At 36.3% G+C, this 22,458-nt stretch overlaps 2 protein-coding genes across 2 annotated transcripts; one reads left to right on the top strand and one right to left on the bottom strand.

Moving 5' to 3' along the window:
- Window positions 1-930: 930 nt before the first annotated feature.
- On the bottom strand, window positions 931-6,290 carry LOC106061756 (prefoldin subunit 4-like). Its single transcript, XM_056036618.1, has 4 exons — window positions 6,206-6,290; window positions 2,733-2,834; window positions 2,181-2,256; window positions 931-1,218 (listed from the first exon to the last, which is right to left on the bottom strand). Exons 1-4 carry the CDS (start codon window positions 6,224-6,226, stop codon window positions 1,019-1,021), a joined length of 399 nt encoding a protein of 132 aa, XP_055892593.1. The 5' UTR covers window positions 6,227-6,290; the 3' UTR covers window positions 931-1,018.
- Window positions 6,291-6,579: 289 nt separating this feature from the next.
- Window positions 6,580-19,556, top strand: LOC106061755 (cysteine desulfurase-like). Its single transcript, XM_056035673.1, has 13 exons — window positions 6,580-6,858; window positions 7,380-7,459; window positions 14,492-14,608; window positions 14,801-14,938; window positions 15,188-15,286; window positions 15,440-15,533; window positions 16,270-16,404; window positions 16,566-16,723; window positions 17,283-17,388; window positions 18,008-18,089; window positions 18,699-18,782; window positions 18,883-18,972; window positions 19,118-19,556. The coding sequence occupies exons 1-13, from the start codon at window positions 6,690-6,692 to the stop codon at window positions 19,179-19,181; spliced, it is 1,416 nt and encodes a 471-aa protein (XP_055891648.1). The 5' UTR covers window positions 6,580-6,689; the 3' UTR covers window positions 19,182-19,556.
- Window positions 19,557-22,458: the final 2,902 nt, after the last annotated feature.

Consider the following 22,458-nt stretch of genomic DNA (forward strand, 5'->3'; position numbering starts at 1 on the left):
ATAATTTTTTTCTTTTCCTTACTATTTCTGAAGGAGTTTAAAATAAGAGACTTGTAACTTTTTTTTTTTTTAATTTGACAATATTTTCATCTCAAATAGCATTTGGTGCAGTCCCCTTTCCCAACTGTATATTTTTTAAAAAAATTGTGCTTTGTACATAATTTTTTTTAATGTGCTGATATAACAATAAGATTCTCTAGTTTCAATGAATACATTGAAAAAGTAAGAGATATGAAGTGGAGAAATCAGGGCAGACTTAAACCTTTTATGGTAAGTGGATCTTTAGAATGTTTCTATTTCAAACCCTTAAATAGAAAAATTTGGGACGGGGGAGGGGGGACTTTAATTCATTAATAGATCCCACTAGAAGGATTAAGCAAATGACATTTTCATGCCACAAATTTACAATTGCACAGCAACATGTATGAGACAAAAGAGTTGGGGTAAGGGTTGGTCATTGTTGTTTTTACAAGAAGAGTTAAACAGATAGTGAATGTTGGGATTGACACCAACAACTCCATAGCTTGCTTGTTATCAATATAAAAAAATGTTTTTTTTTTAGTATTAATGGGAGACATGGTGGCTGAAGGGTAAAATGCTTGGTTCCAATCTTGAGATTTTATATTTTGAGATCTTTAAGGTGTCTCTGAGTCCACCCAGCTCTAATGGGTACCTGAAATTAGTTGGGGAAAAGTAAAGGCAGGTAATCATTGTACTGGCCACACAACACCATGGTTAACCATAGGCCACAGAAACAGATGACCTATACATCATCTGCCCTGTAGATCGCAGAGGGCTGAAAGGGGAACTTACTTTTTTTTAGCATTAATAAATGTCTAAGAAAGACAACTCAGGGATTTCTTTAATTATAATTATGGGAAATGACCCTTTACAAAGATATACATTGATTTAATAGAAGCAAAAAATGAATTGATAAAAAAAATGTTTTATTCATACAATTTCTAGTCATATCTTATACCTAAAAGAAAAGAAAAAGCCCTATAGTGAATGAGTTATTCTAGCTTTCATCATCTAGGTCCAAGTTTATGTTGGTGCCAAACTTTGCATAAAGTGCAGTTTTTAGGTCATTTAGAATGTCCTTGTGGGCTTCTGTCTTTTGCTTTAGGGTGTCAATCTCTTGCTGGCAGGTTATTTTGGCCTTTTCCAGGGCAGCCTGAGCTTCCTCCAGGGTCATTTCAACCAGTACTTCTCCAATTTGATATGTAGGGTAAGGTCAAGTACAATAACAATATTAACAATATGTCAAATATATTGAAATATTCTTCTAGAATTTTATATTTAGATAATACAATTGTAATTAAAAGTTTGATTTTAGTGATTAACTTTGAAATTCCAATGCAATAGATTTAATCAAATTGAATTTGAACATTTCCTAAAGTGCCATGATTTAGTTATGAGATAAAATGTGTATGCAGATCATGAAGTGCTATCTTTAATGTATCTTAAATTAATGGTCTTAGAATCATTATTTAAGTTTTACATTTTTTAATCTTCATTACAGAAAAACTGGTGTTTGGAATGGCAACTTGTATCTTCCTTCTATCACAAACACACATACATTTATTTAAGAAATGTTAAGTTTTCCAAACAAATTTTTTTTTTGGAACTTAAAAGGGTTGAGTAAGGAGAGGTTTAACTTTGAGCAAGTACACAATATCAACTGCAAGTGAAAGAGATGGTTATACTTGTTCTGCTATGTCTTCAGATTGCTTAAAAAAATAACACACTAGAAACAGAAATTGGTTAACACACTTTCAAAATAGGCTTCAATAAAATTCTTTTACATTTTAACCAACAAATAATTAAATGCTATTGTAACAGTTTATAAATTTGTTTTTTTTTTAAAGTTCTATTAACTTTGTATGTTAATGTCTGATGGTCTATTATGTGTTGTATATGCAGCACCTTCACTTTTTAAAATCTGATTATCACTGTAAATAATGTTCATTAAATATTTGTACTACAGTAAAATATGTTCCCTTTATATTTGTGACTGTGTAAATGTATTCCCTAGATGATGTTCCCAAATTATTTGTTAGTACAGTAAAAATGTTCTTGAAATATTTTTTTTTTTTTTTTAGTAAAAGATGTTTCTTAAATATAAGAAAAGTACCTTGAATATTAAATTACATTAAATATAAGAAACATGTTCTAAAAAGGATATGGAACTACATCTGAATCTCCCTCTGCCATCAACAGTTCATCTTCTGCATCTTTGAGATTTTCAAATTCTTTCTGAAATAGAAACCAATTAAACTAAACATTAATTCCTTTTTTGAAACAAAGAATAAAAAATGTGTTTTGATTTTTGTTATAAAGTGACACATAAATATAAAATAATTAACACAATATGTGAACACAATCCAGGTATTGTAAGCAACTAAAGGAATTTCTGTTTGATTCAAATCTTTTTTCCTATCTTTTGTTACAAACAAATTGTTCTCACAAAACACAAGCACTAATTGTCCATCCTGTCAGATGACTGTTGATGACTCTTATTATTGGTTATTACATCCCATCGTGGGTCTTTTTAAGTCTTTCTATATGCTGATGTTGTCTTTGAACATTATAATTAATAAAAAAATAAATAGCAAGATGTGTTAAGTTCTTCACCTGTGTTTGATGATTCGATATTTATGACAACGTATTTGGTTTAAGATACTTATACATTATACTTCTATCCTGCGTGAGAAAAAATAAAGCGAACCAACCTCCTTAGCTGCCAACTCCTCTTTAAAGTCCATGAGACGGGAATTAGTTCTAGCAAATCTGTTAATATTCTGTTGGTCTTCATATGTAACTTGAGCATCACTCTAAAACATGATTAAAAACAATTTATTTAATTTGGGATAAAGTGGCAGGGATAAAGTGGCAGGGATACTTTTTTCATAGGTCTCATCATTCCAGGTAACTAGGGAATTAAAATGTGGTGTATCTTTTCCCTAAATTTACTCCATTATTGCAACCTACTTTACTCAAGATCTATGATGTCTTATTTAACTAAAAGTTTACAGACACATTTCTTCAGAAATGATAATTATTAAGTCCTAGGCCAGAGCTAGGGGATGGTGGTAGACATTGCTTAAGTATGGGAAGATCATGATGACAACCTGGAGTGCATACCGCATTACCAGTCAACCTTCCAACATATTACACTGTTCTATTGCCAAAATTAGACATTGTTGTAAAAATAACATAATAATAAGACTTTTGTTGTTAAAACAAACCAAATGAAAGAGATTTCAGATGACAAAATTTTATGGTATTAGTCTACAACTGAAGATACTTAAAATTATATATATATATATATATATATATATATATATATATATATATAATTCTCTTCATGGCCCAACCATGCCTGACACCACCAAAAGTCATGGAAAGATAACTCTTTTATTTATGCAAGTCATGCTAGAGTTACCCCACGTAACTTTTCAAAATGAGTCAACTAATGAATGGATTGGAAAAGCTATGGATTATACTCCCTATAGTGTCTATAGTTATATACATGAAGTTTTCAAATCTTTAATAAATTATGCTACAATTTTAAAATAGATCATCTACTCATGATCTAGATCTAGACTAATCTATAATCTAGATATAGAAAATAGATCTAGATTCTAGATCAGTGATTCCCAAAGTGGTCTAAACAGACCAGAGGTCTTTAATGACTTCCAAGGGGTCTACGGAAGTGAAAAATAAAGTGGGGGTCTATGACCTGTAAATTGGGGTCTACAATAGTGGCTCTCATTTAAGCATGTCGAGACTTTAAATTTCATTTTCTATTAACGATTTGTGCCTTAGTTAATCCTTTAAATTTTAACCTTGTTAGTTGAATGATTTTTTTTTTGTATTTTAAAATTTTAACATCTTATTTTAATTAGCTTAATTTTTGACTACATGAAAGTAATATTGTTGGTTATTAGAAATTTGGCTTCATTTCGTTCTTGTCAACAAGCAATTGCATTTGGGCTTTTTATGCAACAAAGTTTAAAGTTATGTCGCTATGAAACCATAAAATCTGGAACATCATTTGAGACAATGCCAGCATGATAAAATAGACTCAGATTTGAAATACTTTTGAAAACTTTAAGTTCAGAACAGAGCCACATCACAAAAAATGTTTGATTAAACATCACAAAAGAGAAAACTGCACACCATAGGCAAAAAATTGACTTTGCCAACCATTGAAGAGGTTTTAAAATCTGTTTTTACACATTCCTATATCTGAAATCATGATAAAAATTTCTTTAAAAAACAATACAGTTTAAAGGTGTAATGATAGGACACTGAAAGGTTCTTATGTAATTACTTGCAAATGACATACTTCTTTAAAAAAAAAAAAAGCTGGATTAGTTAATCTTACCTTATGACAGTGTTATTATTATCATATTTTCCTTTTGTTATGAATCAAGAAATCATAAAAAGCTATTTTTGTATCATCACACTGAAGTATGATAGTTGTCGAAAGGCTTATGTATGCCTTGAACAGTGTGACAATATTTTGTCTGAAATCTTGGGTTCTAAAGATCCAATTTTAAAATCAAATAATAAAATTAGCAGCAATCGGACATAGTCTATTGTTTAGCAGATTTGTTTCATAAATTTAATGTGGTTAATTTGCTGCTATAAAGTGATAACCTAAATTTTGTCAAAATGAAGTCATAATCTCAGGGTTTCTTGTGAGGACTAAATGAATGTAGTATGTATGCATTGGACAGGATGAATTTCCTTTTTTGCAAATTTAAATTAGTCAAACATCATATAATCGAGAAAATACAACGTTAAACCAAAATTGAAGCTCAATATGGGCATTTTATTAATAAATTTTCCTTCCAATATGCGTTTTTTTTTTGTTTAGTCAATTCATGGAATGCATATTAAATGTTATTTTGCTTCATTTTCATTTGAATTTCATCAATGACTATGTATGGCCTAAAAAAAAAAAAGTTTATGTTAACGTTAATGAATTTACACTAAAGAATTCAGGGGGTCTACTGAAAACTGGAAAACATGGCAAAGGGTCTACGAGACAAAAAAGTTTGGGAACCACTGTTCTAGATCAACATCAGAATCACAGAGATGCTGAAAACAGTCTGTACCCTACACAGTCAGAATGGCTTTCTAACCGATGCGAAAAAAAAAAAAAAAAAAAAAGACTCAGGACAGCACTTATAAAGCTTAACAACTACAGAAAAAAAAATGTTATTCAATGGATACCAGCACATTATATAGAACTTATTAATGGTGAACTAGAAGGAAATGAAAAGGCTGACAAACTCGCCAAGAGTCTGAGAACAAAATCACAATTAAACATTCATTACATTGCACTCTATCCAGAAGAAATGAAGAAACTAATAGTAAATAAAATAAATGAGAAATGGACAAGCTCTCATCCTAATCACAAGAAAGATGATGCCTATTATAAGCTATCCCGTCAAGATCAACGTCTAATGGCTGCCTGGTCGTGCGGTTTGCTCGCTGGACTGTCGTTCGGATTTATCGACGTTCGAGGGTTCAAACCCTGCCCGCTCCCATCCCCCGGCGTCCTGCGGGAGGTTTGGACTAGGAAGTAAACTATCTTCAACTCTGAAGGAACATCCGAATTATGTAAAACATTTTACAATCTTTCGACTCAGGACCAGACACAACAGAATGAGACAACATCAACATATGTAACGGAAGCTCAAAATTGGAACCAGTGAAATCTGCCAGTGTGGAGTGTCCCCAGAGAATGCTGACCATATACTCCACTCCAGGACTGATCTCTTTACCAAGAGTTCAAGAGGCCCGTACAAGACACTGGCCCCAAAACACTCCAATAAAAAAGATAACTAGATCTAGAAGTCTATATTAAATTAAAAATAATAATTAATATTATTGTAGATCTATAATATAGACTCTAGATTAATGTAATAAAAAAATTTAATTATAATATCAATCATAATCATCATCAATCATGCCAATCATCATCATCATCATTTCATGGTCAGGACTGGAGTCAGAGAGCTCCCTGATTTGGAAACCACTGCGCAGTTCATCTCATATATTATTTATTGGTCTAGTCATCTGAACACTCCAGCATAAAAATGAGAACGAAGAAGAAGCTCTAGGTTAGTTACGACTATGAAACACATTTTAAAAAATGCATAAATTGTTTGTAAATAGAAAAGAAACTAACGTCTTTCATGGAGGCTGCCATTTTAGTGTGGTAGTCAGTAAACAGCTCAAATAAGGGTTATCGTTTACTTTCTACTCAAAAATATTATTTTTTAAAAGTTCAACTCTCTTAGACCTAGAGAGAAACGCATATAGATCTAAATAGATCTAGATATTATAGATCTATATTAGACTATAGATCTATAATATTAACAATAATATATATTATTGAAATTTTTTTAATTTTTCTCTTACTTTTGTGGTGGCTTATAATCTTTAATAAATTAATCATCAAAAATTTAAAGTGCATTGTTTTGTATACATTTTGATCTCGATCTACTTCGATATATTTTTTTAAAGATTTTCAAAATGTAATATTATCGTTTAGTAAGAACTATCTATAATATTATGTAAAGATATTTTGTTTTTGGTATTTTGGCTTGTCTCCCTCTTTGAAGATCTAGACTCTAGACTTAGTCTGTTTTGAGACCGATTAGTGACAGAAAATGCTTTGCCAATTTCCGAGAATTTCTAGACAGCTTATAAAAGATGTTGCCCGATCATTTTCAAGAAACTCACAGACAGCATCCTCGTGTACAATGCATAATCATAACGAAAGCAGCAGTAGTAACAACAGACTCACTGTCCAGACACAAAGTTCACAAACTCACACTGGTCAGTGACTGTGCCTATTTTTTTTAAAAATAGATCTAGATCAGTTCTAGTCTAGTCCTAGATTAGATTTAGAAAATAATTAAAATTTTAATTTAGATTCTAAATCCAGATCTAGGTCTAGATAAAAATTTAATAAATCTAATCATAGATCTTAGTCTTAGATTAGTTAGATTTAACTATTTAACTCTAAACTATCTTAACTAGATCAGTAGATCTAATAACAAAAGTAAAAGTCTTAAAAAGTGTCCAAAGTACCAAGTCTAATGTACATGTCTGATAGATTAAATAGATTATAATAGATATAATATTACTAATAGTGTAATACTACTAATAGTAGATATAGAATAGAACAATTGGTCTACTATTTTAAGAAATAAATTAATATATATATATATATAATAAATTATATTCAAATTATTGATATAATATAATAATATTGTTATTATTATGTCAGATTCTGTAAAAGTATTTAGATTCTAGATCTATTTATTGCCAAACCTAACCTTTTCTATTGTTTACAGTTTCAGCGACACAATCAAAGGAAATGCCCCCAAAGGATATGCGACCACTTTACTTGGATACCCAGGCCACAACTCCATTGGTTAGATTTCTTTAATATAATGCAATTTTTACGTGGTTAATATTTTTTTTTACATATCTTTAAAAAAAAAAACTCCTCATGAAATAGATTTAACTGTACATTTGTATAGCAATTAGCTTAATTTAATTGCTTAATTTTTAAAATATAGGCCTACTCATCAGTAGCCTATCATTTTTCAAGATGTAATTAAAAAATTGAACCCTTAATGCTTAATATTTAATATTGTTTATTCATATTGTTACGACCCTATTGGCGGCGCAAAAGGGTTAACTATAGGCTCAGCTGACACACCCGTGAATCACTCAGGTCAGCGGGGCCATGGACAAGGGACAGTACTACGATCACACGCAAATATGACCAATGTTATGGTCATGTGATCGAAAGCCTGCGGTACGAGTGGCACAGTGTGTAAGAAAGCGGCAGTTCAAGACGGGAGAGCGTTGAGACCAGGACTGTTAGTTGGCCATGAAGTCGGTCCTTGTCGAGTCCTCAAGTGTTATGTACGAGTCTAGGAAGAAATAGAGACAGTAGAGTTGTATACGGTGATGTACAGTTTAACATTCGTAGTAGCTTATTGTGTTGCCAATTGTGTCGTATTGGCTGTCTTCTACTTATTCACTCATTATTAAAGTACCAGATTATTGTGGAGCTCTTGTTGGCAGGTTCTTGATGTGTTGATGTGTTGTGTTGTGTTTAGCAGTGTTTATAGAAGGCCGGAGTAGAAGAGGATCGTAACACTGGTGTCAGAAGTGGGATCGGATCGTATCGGATAGGAACGGATCCGCTATGGCTACTATGAAAACGTTAGACCAACTCCGTGTGAAGGAACTGAAGGAAGAGCTCCGTGATCGAGGCCTGAAGACGAGCGGCAACAAAGAAACCTTACAAGCACGCCTTCGGGAAGAACTGGTGAAGGAAAAAGAAGATCCGGACACATATCTTTTTGAGGTCGAACCGGACTTGCTGGAACAGATCAATTACAAGATAGATGCCATGGACACCAAGATAGACACGATGGACTCGGGAATCAAAACGGAGTTATTGGCAATGAACCAACGCATACATGCTGTGGAGGAGAGAATCACCAACATTGACGAGCAGATGAATCAGAGGGTCAACGCAGTGGAGAAGGCCATCGACGAAATGAAGATACAAGTCCAACGCAAGCACACAACTGTACCAGAAGCAGATATGACGTCATTTGTACCTGAAGTCTCCGGGAAAATGAAGCCCCCCGTATTTGATGGTTCCGTGTCCTGGTCAGTATACAAGAAGCAATTTGACGCAGCAGCCAAAGTTAACAAATGGATCAGTGAGGAGGAGAAAGCAACAGCCCTTGTGTTATCCCTAAGAGGAAAAGCCTCCGAATTGCTACAGTCTCTACCGAACCAGCAAGACTTCGCCGCCCTAGTCCAGGCTATGGAACTCCGATACGGGGATGAACATCTGCAAGAAGTATATCGTGTGCAACTAAAGACCAGACAACAGCGCCCCGATGAAACACTACAGGAGCTAGAGACAGACATCGAACGCCTCACACATCTAGCCTACCCAACCGCCGCACAAGATTTTCTGGAAGTCATTATTACAGACGCTTTCATTGATGCCCTTCGAGACCCCGAGTTAAAGAAAGCCACCATAGTTAGTGGTAAACGTAAGGCCAGTGAAGCCCTCGTATATGCTCTCTCATATGAAGCCGCCAAAGACGCACCAGGGAGCACTCATCAAGGCCGAAGGTTAGAAGTCAAAGAGGAAGAATTTACACAACTTGTGAGAAGGGTGACAGAGGCACTAGATGAACGACGAACAAACCAAGTACCAGAAAGTCAACCTAGGGTTCCTGTACGATGCTGGAATTGTGGTGAACTCGGTCATATACAAAGAAGCTGCACTAGAAGATTTGCACAAACTGGAACCCATTACAGATCAGAAAGGTATGCACGACCAAATTCTCGGGGCTACCAGGGAAACTAGCACGCGCCGGCTTCAAGGGGCGGAACCCGGCGACACAGAGAATGAGAGCCCCTGCAACCATCATCCCGGTCGCCGTGCTAGGGCAAAGTAAGAGTCTAAAGGTCATCGGGAAAATTGGATGTCAAAACTATCACTTCCTCCTTGATACTGGTGCCTCACGATCAGTCATCCGGACGGATAAAGTGGACAATAGCAAGAAAACGCCAGTTAGGGCCTACTCGTTGAAAACAGCCAGTGGAGAACTGATGCCCATAAAAGGCCTGATCGACATAACAGTCGAGATCGGAAATCAGTCATTCAAACACGAATTCCTGATTGCTGACGTCACAGATGACTGCATAATAGGACTCGACTTCATGCTGAAATATGGCTTTTCTTTGAATATCGGCGGAGGCACTTTACAATGTGGGGACCTCGAAGTACCCTTGCTTGGCGACGAAAATGAAGAAGATGGCCGAGCCAGAAGGGTTACGTTGGTGGAAAATACAACCTTGCCTGCTAAGTCGGAAATGATCATTTGGGGGAAGATTGAGGACGACTATCCCACGACAAAAACCGCGCTGGTAGAAAGCTTGAACACCAACTATAACGGGATAGCAGTAGGAAAGACACTAGTCACGATTGGGAAAGACCAAAAGGTACCCGTAAGAATTATGAACCTCGGCACAGAGGAGAAACATTTACGGGAAGGAAGCCTCATCGCTGGTTGCCATGCTCTAGAGATGATAAGAAACTGCAGCAGTGAAAATCCCGACGGAATACTCAAGCCCAGTGAACCCCAGGTTACTAAACTTCTGGCAGAAGCCAAAACGATCTTGTCAAAAGAACAGTACACCAAAGCAGAACGATTCCTAAGAGAGTTCTCTGACATATTGCCATCTGATGAAATGGACGTTGGGCGAACAAACCTGATCCAGCATCGAATAGACACAGGAAACACTAGGCCCATCCGACAGCAACCACGTCGCCTGCCGCTAGCAAAACATCAAGAAGCTATGGACATGATAGAACGAATGAGGCAGCAAGGGGTTGTTGAACCATCCAACAGTCCGTGGTGTTCACCCATAGTCTTGGTAAAGAAGAAAGATGGATCCACTCGATTTTGTGTCGACTATAGATTACTAAATGACGCCACACACAAGGACAGCTATCCGCTTCCTAGGATTGACGACACATTGGACACACTTGCTGGGTCACAGATCTTTTCCACCCTTGACCTAAAGAGCGGTTACTGGCAAGTGGGACTACACCCCGAGGACAGAGATAAAACAGCCTTCTCTGCTGGTAATGGTCTCTGGCAATTCACCGTGATGCCTTTTGGCCTCTGTAACGCCCCAGCCACCTTTGAAAGACTAATGGAGCATGTGCTAAGAGGACTCAACTGGACCACGTGTCTTGTTTACTTAGATGACATTATCGTCATAGGCAGAACCTTCAAGGAACATATTGCAAACCTGAAGGAAGTGTTTGAACGAATTAGAAACGCTGGAATGAAATTGAATCCAAAGAAGTGCTCCTTGTTCAGAAGGACTGTCAAGTACCTTGGGCACATCGTGTCAAAGGAGGGAGTCAGCACAGACCCGGATAAAGTTGAAGCCGTAAATGGATGGCCGATCCCCGCTAATATCCAGGAGTTAAGAAGCTTTCTTGGACTCTGCACGTATTACAGACGTTTTGTGCCTAATTTCTCTAGCCTCTGTAGTGCCCTTCATCAATTGACAGAACCGAAGCGGCCGTTTATTTGGACAACGGAATGTCATGAGGCCTTTGAGAGACTTAAAAAGGCTCTTGTTTCATCGCCCATTCTGGCCTACCCGATACCAGCAGAGACGTTCGTACTTGACACTGATGCGAGCAATACCGGAATAGGTGCTGTCTTATCCCAAAAGGTAGATGGAACTGAGAGAGTCATAGCTTACTTTAGTCGGAGCTTGTCCAAAGCCGAGAGAAACTACTGTGTCACAAGACGTGAGCTACTGGCAGTTGTGGATGCCATACAACATTTTCAGAAATACTTATATGGGCAAAAATTTATCATTAGGACAGACCACGCTGCTCTACAATGGCTGTTGTCATTTAAAAGTCCGGAAGGACAAGTCGCCAGGTGGATTGAACGTTTGCAAACCTATGACTTCGAGACACAACACCGAAAAGGACAAACTCACCAGAATGCTGACGCGCTGTCTCGACGACCTTGCAGAATGGAATGTAAACACTGCAGCAAGGTTGAAGAAAAGGAAGTTATCGTTGATTGTCGACATCTTGGGGTACAAGCTTCCGGGTCATGGTCCGACGAAAGAATCCGAGAAGACCAGTTAAAAGATGAGGACCTGGCTCCCATTCTGCTTATGAAGGAAGACGGACAAAGACCAGAATGGCATCACCTTTCTGATAAAGGAGCTGCTACCAAGGCATATTGGGCACAATGGGACTCACTGACAATCGACAATGGAGTTCTCAAGAGGGTCTGGGAAACGGCAGATGGGACATGCAATCGCTTACAGCTGTTGTTGCCTAAAGTGAGAGTTGCTGAGGTGCTGCAAGAAATCCATAATAATTCCAGTGGTTCACATTTAGGTGTCAACAAGACCTTTGAAAAAGTACGCCAGCGGTTTTACTGGTTCGGCTACCGGGATGATGTAGAAGAATGGTGCCGAAGATGCGACGCATGTTCAGCAGCAAAGGGCCCGCACAGGAGAACGAGGGGACGTATGCAGCAATACAACGTCGGTAACCCCTTTGAAAGAATAGCGCTCGATGTAGCCGGACCATTTCCTGAATCCCAGAGAGGAAACAAGTACGTTCTAGTAGTGATAGACTATTTTACTAAGTGGCCTGAAGCGTATGCGATACCAAACCAAGAAGCCACCACCATAGCGGAAACACTTGTGGAGAATTGGATTAGCCGATTCGGTCCTCCCAGGGAGTTACACTCCGACCAAGGTCGAAACTTCGAATCCAAGATCTTTCAAGAGATGTGCCAGGTACTCGGCATCGAAAAGACACGCACAACCCCTCTTCACCCCCAGTCAGATGGAATGGTGGAACGATTTAACCGAACATTGGAACAACATCTGTCGAAAGTCGTCGATGAACGTCAAGAGGACTGGGACACCTATATCCCAATGTTCCTTATGGCATATAGAGGATCGATTCACAGCACCACCGGTTACACTCCAGCAAAGATGTTGTTCGGCCGAGAGCTGCAACTACCTTGTGACTTGCTATTCGGGATCCCGGGAGATGTGCCAGCCTCTTCGACAGACTATGTCGCAAATCTCCGAAAACGGATGGAGAAAACTCACGCTCTAGCCCGCAGAAACATCAAGATCAACAGTGACCACATGAAGACAAGGTACGACAAACGGGCCAATGCCGCTGGGTTTCATGAGAACGATCTGGTGTGGCTGTACAACCCACAAAGACGAAAAGGCAAGTCCCCAAAGCTTCAAACAGACTGGGAAGGACCCTACCGCGTGATAAAAAGAATCAACGATGTCGTGTATCGAATACAGAAGAGCCCAAGGTCCAAACTGAAGGTCGTCCACATCGACAGACTCAACAAGTACCATGGTGAAGCTGGATCTGCCCGGGACGGACAGATCTAAGATGGTTGCACTCAGATGTTTGGCGAGAACTTTGTGTGTCGAGCTTTGCAGGGAGAACGCCAACTCCAAGAAACCCATCGGCAAGGTCTGCACCCAACAGACGTTTGTCCAGCTGACGAGACCTGGTGATGGTCAAGTAAGTGAACTGGAGCCTGATGCTGAAGATGAGGGTCCTTCGCAAGTGGAGTGCTGCCAACTTGCTCCGCTAGTTTGCCCTCCGGACAAGCCTGAAGATGATGTGTGCCACTATCTCCCCTCCTGTGGACCTGACACCCATTCCCAAAAAAACCCGTCTCTTGAAAACCCTATGAAACAACCTGATAGGCCAGCGATCTTGGTGACCCCAGTCCTGACATCCTATCCCTCCCCGTGTGTTAAGTGGCTGCCCTCAGAAGTGAGCGACCGAAGAAGGCGACGTTTGCTCAGTCCAAAGTGCATGGCGATGCAACCACGACGTCAGTGCAGCCAGGTGAAGGTGACCTGGAGTAGGAGAAAGAGACATACGCCGAATACAACGCAGATGGCTCCATCGAGATGGCAATATAAGCCCATTGTCGCCCCCACCGATAGACCTCCTCCTGCATCGATTCACCTCCACTGCCCATGTCGTGTGATAGATTTTGTCCGGGACGGACAAATCTGAGAAGGGGGCAGTGTTACGACCCTATTGGCGGCGCAAAAGGGTTAACTATAGGCTCAGCTGACACACCCGTGAATCACTCAGGTCAGCGGGGCCATGGACAAGGGACAGTACTACGATCACACGCAAATATGACCAATGTTATGGTCATGTGATCGAAAGCCTGCGGTACGAGTGGCACAGTGTGTAAGAAAGCGGCAGTTCAAGACGGGAGAGCGTTGAGACCAGGACTGTTAGTTGGCCATGAAGTCGGTCCTTGTCGAGTCCTCAAGTGTTATGTACGAGTCTAGGAAGAAATAGAGACAGTAGAGTTGTATACGGTGATGTACAGTTTAACATTCGTAGTAGCTTATTGTGTTGCCAATTGTGTCGTATTGGCTGTCTTCTACTTATTCACTCATTATTAAAGTACCAGATTATTGTGGAGCTCTTGTTGGCAGGTTCTTGATGTGTTGATGTGTTGTGTTGTGTTTAGCAGTGTTTATAGAAGGCCGGAGTAGAAGAGGATCGTAACAATATGAAGGAACTTAGCTTGTGCAACAGTGTAATAGTAATGACAATAAAAGTGTTAAATTCAATTTTCAAATGTTCCATTCACTACTATCTTCTATTCACGAAGCTGCTGAGATTTGTGTCAATTCAGTTTTAATAACAGTTAAATAAACAAAATGTGCTCCACTAAAATTGAAGAAATCAGCCTACTGATTGTCAGAGTGTCTGTGTCATTTTGTGGGTCATGTTAAATAACTAATTTTAATTTGCTTTGTTGAAATTCGAATCTCACTCCTTAAATCACTTCTACATCCTCAGGATCCACGAGTGTTGGATGTCATGATGCCGTACATGTTGAGCCAGTTTGGAAATCCACATTCTCGTACACATGCCTACGGCTGGGAAAGTGAAGCTGCTGTTGAGAAAGCAAGAAAAGTAAATCTAGTTTATTTCTTTTAGTTATACATTTGGGGTGTTAACCTCACTAAAGTAGTGACATTAAAGCCTATTTTTAGTTTTAATATAATAATTATAGTAATTAATAAAATAATTTAATATAATAATTAAATAAACCGAGCTTTTCTAGTATTATACATTTATTCAAATTGTTTTGAACATTATTTTCAGCAAGTGGCTAATATTATCAGAGCAGATCCCAAAGAGATTATATTTACTAGTGGAGCCACTGAATCTAATAATATAGCTGTGAAGGGTGTGGCTAGGTTCTACAAGGGCAAGAAAAATCACATCATCACAACACAGACTGTAAGCACCTTTATAAAGCTTTAGTAAACATAAGTTCACTTTCCTGATGAAAACTTGTCCTTTCAATATTTTTATACCAATGCTTCTTTAATTTAAAAGATGTTTGGGTTTCCTAGACATGTAAATTAGTTTCTTATTTTTTCCATTTATATTTATATATATATTTTTTTTTTCTTTACTGTAGGAAATTTTAAAATTTAAATGAGATGGAATAAGACTTAGATGTGTCTAATGTTTATTTTTTGCCAGGAACATAAGTGTGTATTAGACTCCTGCAGAGCTCTTGAGGCTGAGGGTTTCGATGTGACATATCTGGGTGTTCAAAATAATGGTCTCATTGATGTCAAAGTAAGGAGAGATTTTTCTTACAATTTTTTTGTTTATCACATCCAGTTAAGTAGCTGTAGAATGTTTAAAAAATGAACAGTGATGTAAATCCTGATAAAGATTTAAGTCACTTCTCTTTACAAAGTAATAATTTTACTTTCTGGTATGTTTAAGGAGCTTGAGAAAAGTATTCGTCCCGAGACTGTGTTGGTTTCTGTGATGGCAATCAATAATGAGATTGGGGTTAAACAACCTATAACAGAGATTGGTAATTACATCATTCCATACATTTAACAACCTGTAACAGAGATTGGTAATTACATCATTCCATACATTTAACAACCTATAACAGAGATTGGTAATTACATCATTCCATACATTTAACAACCTGTAACAGAGATTGGTAATTACATCATTCCATACATTTAACAACCTATAACAGAGATTGGTAATTACATCGTTCCATACATTTAACAACCTGTAACAGAGATTGGTAATTACATCATTCCATACATTTAACAACCTATAATAGAGATTGGTAATTACATCATTCCATACATTTAACAACCTATAACAGATTGGTAATTACCCTACATCACTTCATACAAAATGGTATACTTTTGTTTTTATTCTTTATTACAGATTTTGTAAAAAAAAAATGAAAAAATTTTTTACTGGGGAATCACTATTAAAAAATTCTTTATATTTTCATATATATGAAATTACAAAGTTTTTTGTTTTATTATATTAATCTTTTCTATGAATGGAGGTAGTTCCACAGATTACACTCGCCACTGTAACATTTTGAAGGTGAAGAAAAGACAAAAATTTTGGAAGTCATATATTTATTTATCGGACTTATAAGGATGGTTCTATTTTCTATTTTTCTTTGATAAAGCTTTTTTTTTTCAGTCCTTTTGTTTTTAAGTTATTGATGACCTGGATATAATTTTTTTAATATTCTGTTTCCTTTGTTCATTCAAGTTTCTTACCTCTACCTCTAGGTGCCTTGTGCAAAGCTAAAAAAGTTTTTTTCCACACGGACGCAGCCCAGGCTGTGGGCAAGATTCCACTTCATGTCAATGAAATGAACATTGATCTCATGTCAATAAGTGGACATAAAATTTATGGACCAAAAGGTTTGTAGCTGTTGCTTTCTTTCCTAGTGTCAAAATATTTGTCACTTTTATTTTATCCAATATACAAAGAGTCTATGTAGTTCATAAACACTTGTCTTTAATGTGAATCTCATTATGTAGAGTTGTAATCAAATGAAAGTTATAGATTAACTTTTTGCTAGGTATTGGTGCACTGTTTGTCAGAAGAAGACCTAGGGTCAGAATCGAGCCCCTCCAAAGTGGAGGCGGCCAGGAAAGAGGAATGCGAAGTGGCACAGTTCCGACTCCCTTGGTAGTTGGCATCGGTGCTGCATGTGAGCTGGCTCAAGAAGAAATGGAGGCAAGTTTTTTCATATTTCTTTGTTGTGAAGGTAATGTTGTGTTTGTATCCTTTTAGGTTAACCATTATGTTTCATTTGTATGGCATTTTACGTCTTGAGAGACAATCTTTTCCCTTTCCAACTTCTCATGCACTAAAGGTACAAACAGGTTTGGGCAACTATAATCACCAGGCATTGTTTCACCCTTCTTTCTACTTCTGGTGTGTATGCCATCGTAAATCCGGGACCCTTCCATTATGTATGCTCTATGAGTGGATCTATCCAGTACCTACTTTTCCCAACTGTTAAGTGTCAATTGTTTTGTATAGCTATTTGTTTTCTGTTAGAATGGCTTATTTTCTTTTCACTTGAAGCTTCTGGAAGGGCCAACTAAAAATAAATGAAAATATTAATTTGGGTGAAACCTAGTCTTAAAAAAAAAAAGGTTCAATTACTAAAGCTTTTACTATTGGTATCTTTGATATAACATAGACTTTCAAATGACAAATTCATTTACTACTTATAAAACAAGGAGACAAAAAATGCAATTCTGATATTTCTAATGTTTTTTCCTGACAGTATGACAGCAAGAGGATTAAATCACTTTCAAATAGACTGGTTCACAGCATCATGGAAGCTTGTCCTAAGGTGATCAGAAATGGTGACCCTGAGAATACTTATCCAGGTACAGGCAACTAAGATACATTCATTTCAATAAAATGCTTATCTTATTATAAATTACAGACTATCCTTCAAATAAAAAAAAAAAGATAATTACATACTATGTGTATCATTGTCTAAATCTAGTTATGTATGTTAATTTGAGACGAACTTTACTTAGTCATTTTTTTTTTTTTTTGCTAAAGCACCCTGATCCCTGCTCTAATGTCACTAGAAAAGAATGAGCACTTGTACAATTTGTCCTAGCATATATCTATTTAACATTCGCATTTTACACATTTTTTTATACACAAACTATGAGCATAGATTGAAACAATTCCGAGAGTAATGTATCACATATACAACTGTAGAGTTTGTTGACTTCCATACATGACTTCTTTCACAATTGACTTACTTTATTGTGAATGTACATTCCATTAACTGAGTTCATGGCTCTTTGTCGAAGTTATAATTACAAAAAAAAAAAATCTATTTTGATTTTTAAGAAAAAAAATACATAGATGTACAGATAGATAACCTAAGACAAGTATTTTGAAATACCACTACTATTGATTATTATTTTATGTGTGATATACTTCTAGTATGTATTGTATTAGCTGAATCTTGTGTTTGTATTTACATAGGTTGTGTAAATCTATCTTTTGCTTACGTGGAAGGTGAAAGCCTCCTTATGGCCTTGAAAGATGTTGCTTTGTCATCAGGAAGGTTAGAACATATTCACATTTAGAGTGTACAGCCACTCAGAAATGTTGCACAATTTATGTACATGATTACTAAACCTAATTCAATTTTTTTTTTAAATACTAAGAAGATTGCCCTCTCTCTTGTTGACATTTGTCCATTAAATGTGCATGGATTAGTTTCTAAATGAAATCTAATTATTTTTTTTTAATTAACTATTTAAAAAAAAAATTTAACACATATTTTATTACCGGCTGTCTGTGAGAACAGTGCACGATATGATGACATAATTAGTAGTGAAAACTTGACAATGAGGAAAATACTGAATGAAATTTATAAATAACATTTTACATCAAATTCACCAAAAGCTTTAGAGATCCCCTTTTTTTACATTTTAGTTTAACTTCATTGCTTACAATTTATTAAGTTAGGAAGGGATGTGAAAATGTATTTCATATGTTGATCTACCATTGTAGAGACATCATCTAGAGTTTCTAATTTGTATAAAATATCTGTTGTGATGAAAATTGCTGTTCTGTTAGCATTAGTTCTACTTAGTATCAATTTTTTTCCTATCAGAATGTCTGCCATATCAAGTATATATTTGAATTGTATTTTACTTTTAACTTACAGTGCCTGTACATCAGCCTCTCTGGAACCTTCTTATGTCCTGAGAGCCATCGGAACAGATGAAGATTTGGCTCACTCATCTATCAGGTAAATATTGACTAGGTTTTAACATACGTACGGGTTAATTTTAAAAATAAATTTTAAAAAAATATATATTTATATCTTCTGATTACTTACATTTGTTCAGATTTGGCATTGGGAGATTCACAACTGATGAAGAGATTGACTTCACCATCAAGAAATGTATTTCACATGTGAAAAAGTTGCGTGAAATGAGGTATGTGTGAGGGTTTTTTGTTTAAAAAAAAAACAACTAGTTTATGAATAATAAGTGAAAAATTTTATTTAACAACTTCTTAACTATAAGTATATAATATTAAGCTTTACTTGGTAAATGTATATGTATTGAGTATTTGTTTCAGTCCTTTGTGGGAAATGGTTCAAGAAGGAATCGATCTGAAATCCATTAAGTGGACTCAACACTAGCCCTACTGACAAACTGAACTAAATTACTCAAGGAATACATTGCACTACTAATAGATTTTGTCTCTGACTATATGTAATAGGTACTACAAATTGGACATGGCCAGAGTTTTTTTTCCAATTAACAAGCACAAACTGTAGCATAACTGTGGTGTGTTTGTTTCATGGATTCATTATTTATACAATGGTCTGTTTCAGTTGAAGAGTTGGTTTAGAATGAATGTGCAATACATATTGTGAGATTAAGTAATTTGTTTGTTGATACTGAAATACGATTGCTCATCATAACTTTTCTGTCAGCCTCTTTTATCTATGAATCAATAGATATTGGTGTAAAATATTAAGACTTCACTAACTTCAGTTTCATTAAAAGTTTTTTTTTTTTTATAAAATAAATATTGTTTTTCATGTTTCTTTTATACACAATACAATGTGATGCTAACAATGTGCCTGAACATTAAGGATGAGTGCAGACCCAGTTCCAATTTGCATAATTTGTCACAATGTTGTAGACAGGAGTAGAAAGTGACACTATTAGGGCTTTAAATACCTTATTTCTTGACAGAGGAAATGCATTCTCTTCATTGTAATTCTAAAACTTAGTGACCCACTTTGATGTGGGTCTGTGAAGAAATAAAGTAAAGGAACACAATGGGTGAAATAAATAGGACTACATTAGTTAAGAATAACACAATATTATACATACAATTTGATAGATATATATTATGTCGATAGTTTGACTTTTGATATCTGTTGTGTATTTAACTCCTTGCACTTAGCTAATATAGTTAAACTTATAGTCTTGTATAAAAAAACAACTAACATTTTGGTTTGTATAGATATTGAGATAGAGGAAAAAGTAATTGCTTTTTTGAATCAGGATGGCTGCCCCCATCTCTTGCTGTCCTGCGGATGTAACAATCTTCAACTCTTAAGGAACATCCCAAACAAGTTAAACTAACAAATGAAAAAAAAAAATTTTTTATACTGCTAAGATGATTTTTTTTTATTTATTTCTAATGCAGCATTAGAAAGGTCTCTTTCAGTGTTGAGGAATTAGTGCCATGGCCATAGCATATAAATTAATTTTTGACAGTGCACCAATCTGAAGAACTGCCACTGAGATATTCTCATTAGAAATTAATTATACTTTGAAATCACAAACAACATTTAAAGATGCCTTAAAATTCATTTATAAATAATTTATTTATAATCTACAAATGTTTAAGAAAAAAAAAATCCTTTTTTTTTTTAAATTATGAGAAATGAAAATCATATAAGAGTATGTAAACTGGCCAGCAAAACTTAAATTCACTCCTTTTTTTAAGCTATCTTATCTGAATAACACACTAGTTGTAAAAGAATGTATGCTTTTCACTCAAAAGAAAAGTTGTGATTTTAAGTTTCAAAAAAAGAAATATAACAAAGAAGGAGCTATAAATTCATTAACATAATTCAACTTTTATGATTTTTTAATAAATCATGAAAAAGAAAATATTCCAGACGTCTTAAAATCTCTTGTTAGATCTAGATATTAGTGGAAACCTTATGAGGAAACGCTGTGGCTGAGGGTCTGAACCGGAGGGTCCCGGGATTCATATCCTGGTGAAGACTGGGATTTTTAATTTCTGGATCTTTAGGGTGCCTTGGAGTTCACCTAGCTGTAATGGGTACCTGACATTAGTTGGGGAAAAGTAAAGGCAATTTGTCGTTGTGATGGCCACATGACACCTTCATAAATTGTGGTCTATAGAAACAGATGACCCTTACATCATCTGCCCTATATAAGGCACTGGCGGATCCAGGGGGAGAGGCGATCGCCCCCCCCCCCCCCCCCCCCACTCGGCCGACCACCACCTTCGAGGGGGGGGGGCGGAAGAATTTTAGTATAGAATTCACACAATTTGTATATGAAATTATTACTTTTGTTAATAATATATACTAATTATTTATATTTCAGCCTATTTTTAGATTAGTTCGCTCCCCCCCTGTAGTATGTTGGCCGATTTGGTGTGGTCGGGAAGGGGCGATGGTAGGCCTATCAATCCCCCCCCCCTCCATACACTTTCGAGGGGCGGTCCAATTTATTTGTAGAAATCACAGCTTGCTAACAGAATCAATTAAATATCTATATGATTAAAACTTGTTATTGATATTTTAACCGATCTGTATATTATGTCGTTCCCTGTTTGCCGATTGGGGGGGGGGCGAATATTTCTATTGCCCTTCCCACCTTAATCCTTTGAGTGGGGGGGGGGGCGGAACTACTTTTATGGAGAAATGATAGTTTGTGAACAAAATTAGTTGAGTTAATATATACATTTTATATTATGTCGCTCCCGTTCTGGTATCTTGGCCGATTCGGTGGGTTTGGGGGGAGGGCGATTGCATGTACTGCCCTCCCCACTCTAGCCCTCTCTGAGTGGGGGGGGGGGGCGGTCCTATTTTTATGGAGAATCATAGTTTGTGAACAAAATTAGTTGAGTCGCCCCACCCCTATTCTTTAATGCTAAATGCAATCTTTAGCAGAAATTATTAAAGGAGAGAGGATTAGGGCCTAATCGTTTTAACTCTACCGCCCCTCCCATTTCCAGACAGAGTTAATGTAATTTCACATGGATTTATAATAATTATTTTAAGAAAGTTAGAATTCAAACGAAATTTTTCAGTATAAGAGTCACGATTGAGATGAGTTCTAAACCCAATTAGTATTTTATAGTTCATTTTCCCAACCTTTACTCAATCTGATATTTTGCTAGTTAAATAAATTTGGGACTATAACTCACAATTTATACTTAAATTTTATTGAATATTATTTATCGAATAATTATTTTGTCGGCGTCGATCCTCAAATCCAAAATCTAAATATGTGGGTTATCTTATCTTTTCAAGGAAAAAATCGGTTTTATTTGCAATGTATTAAGGGCCTATAAATTCATATTAGAATACTTTTCAAGTACAACATTATTGGAAAGGTCCTTTTTTAATAGTATGAATAATGAGCCTTTGGTCAAGAGAATGCGCTTCTTCATTGAAGAATGCAAGAAATCTTTTTTGGCGTCGGAACCCCACTGATGAATAATGAGCTGTAGATGTCAGGAAAATGCGTTTCTGCAGTGAAGAATGCAAGAAAACGCTTTTGCCGTCGGGACTTCGCCCCGAACCCCATTAGCGAAACTTATAGCGCTGCCCCAGTTGTTATGTTTTTCGCTGAATGTTGAGAAATGCTGCTTTTTAAAATTCTCATATATAGGCTCTATATATGTATGTGTATATGTGT

The sequence above is a fragment of the Biomphalaria glabrata genome, chromosome 7, assembly GCF_947242115.1.
Source record: "Biomphalaria glabrata chromosome 7, xgBioGlab47.1, whole genome shotgun sequence".
Taxonomy (NCBI): domain Eukaryota; kingdom Metazoa; phylum Mollusca; class Gastropoda; family Planorbidae; genus Biomphalaria; species Biomphalaria glabrata.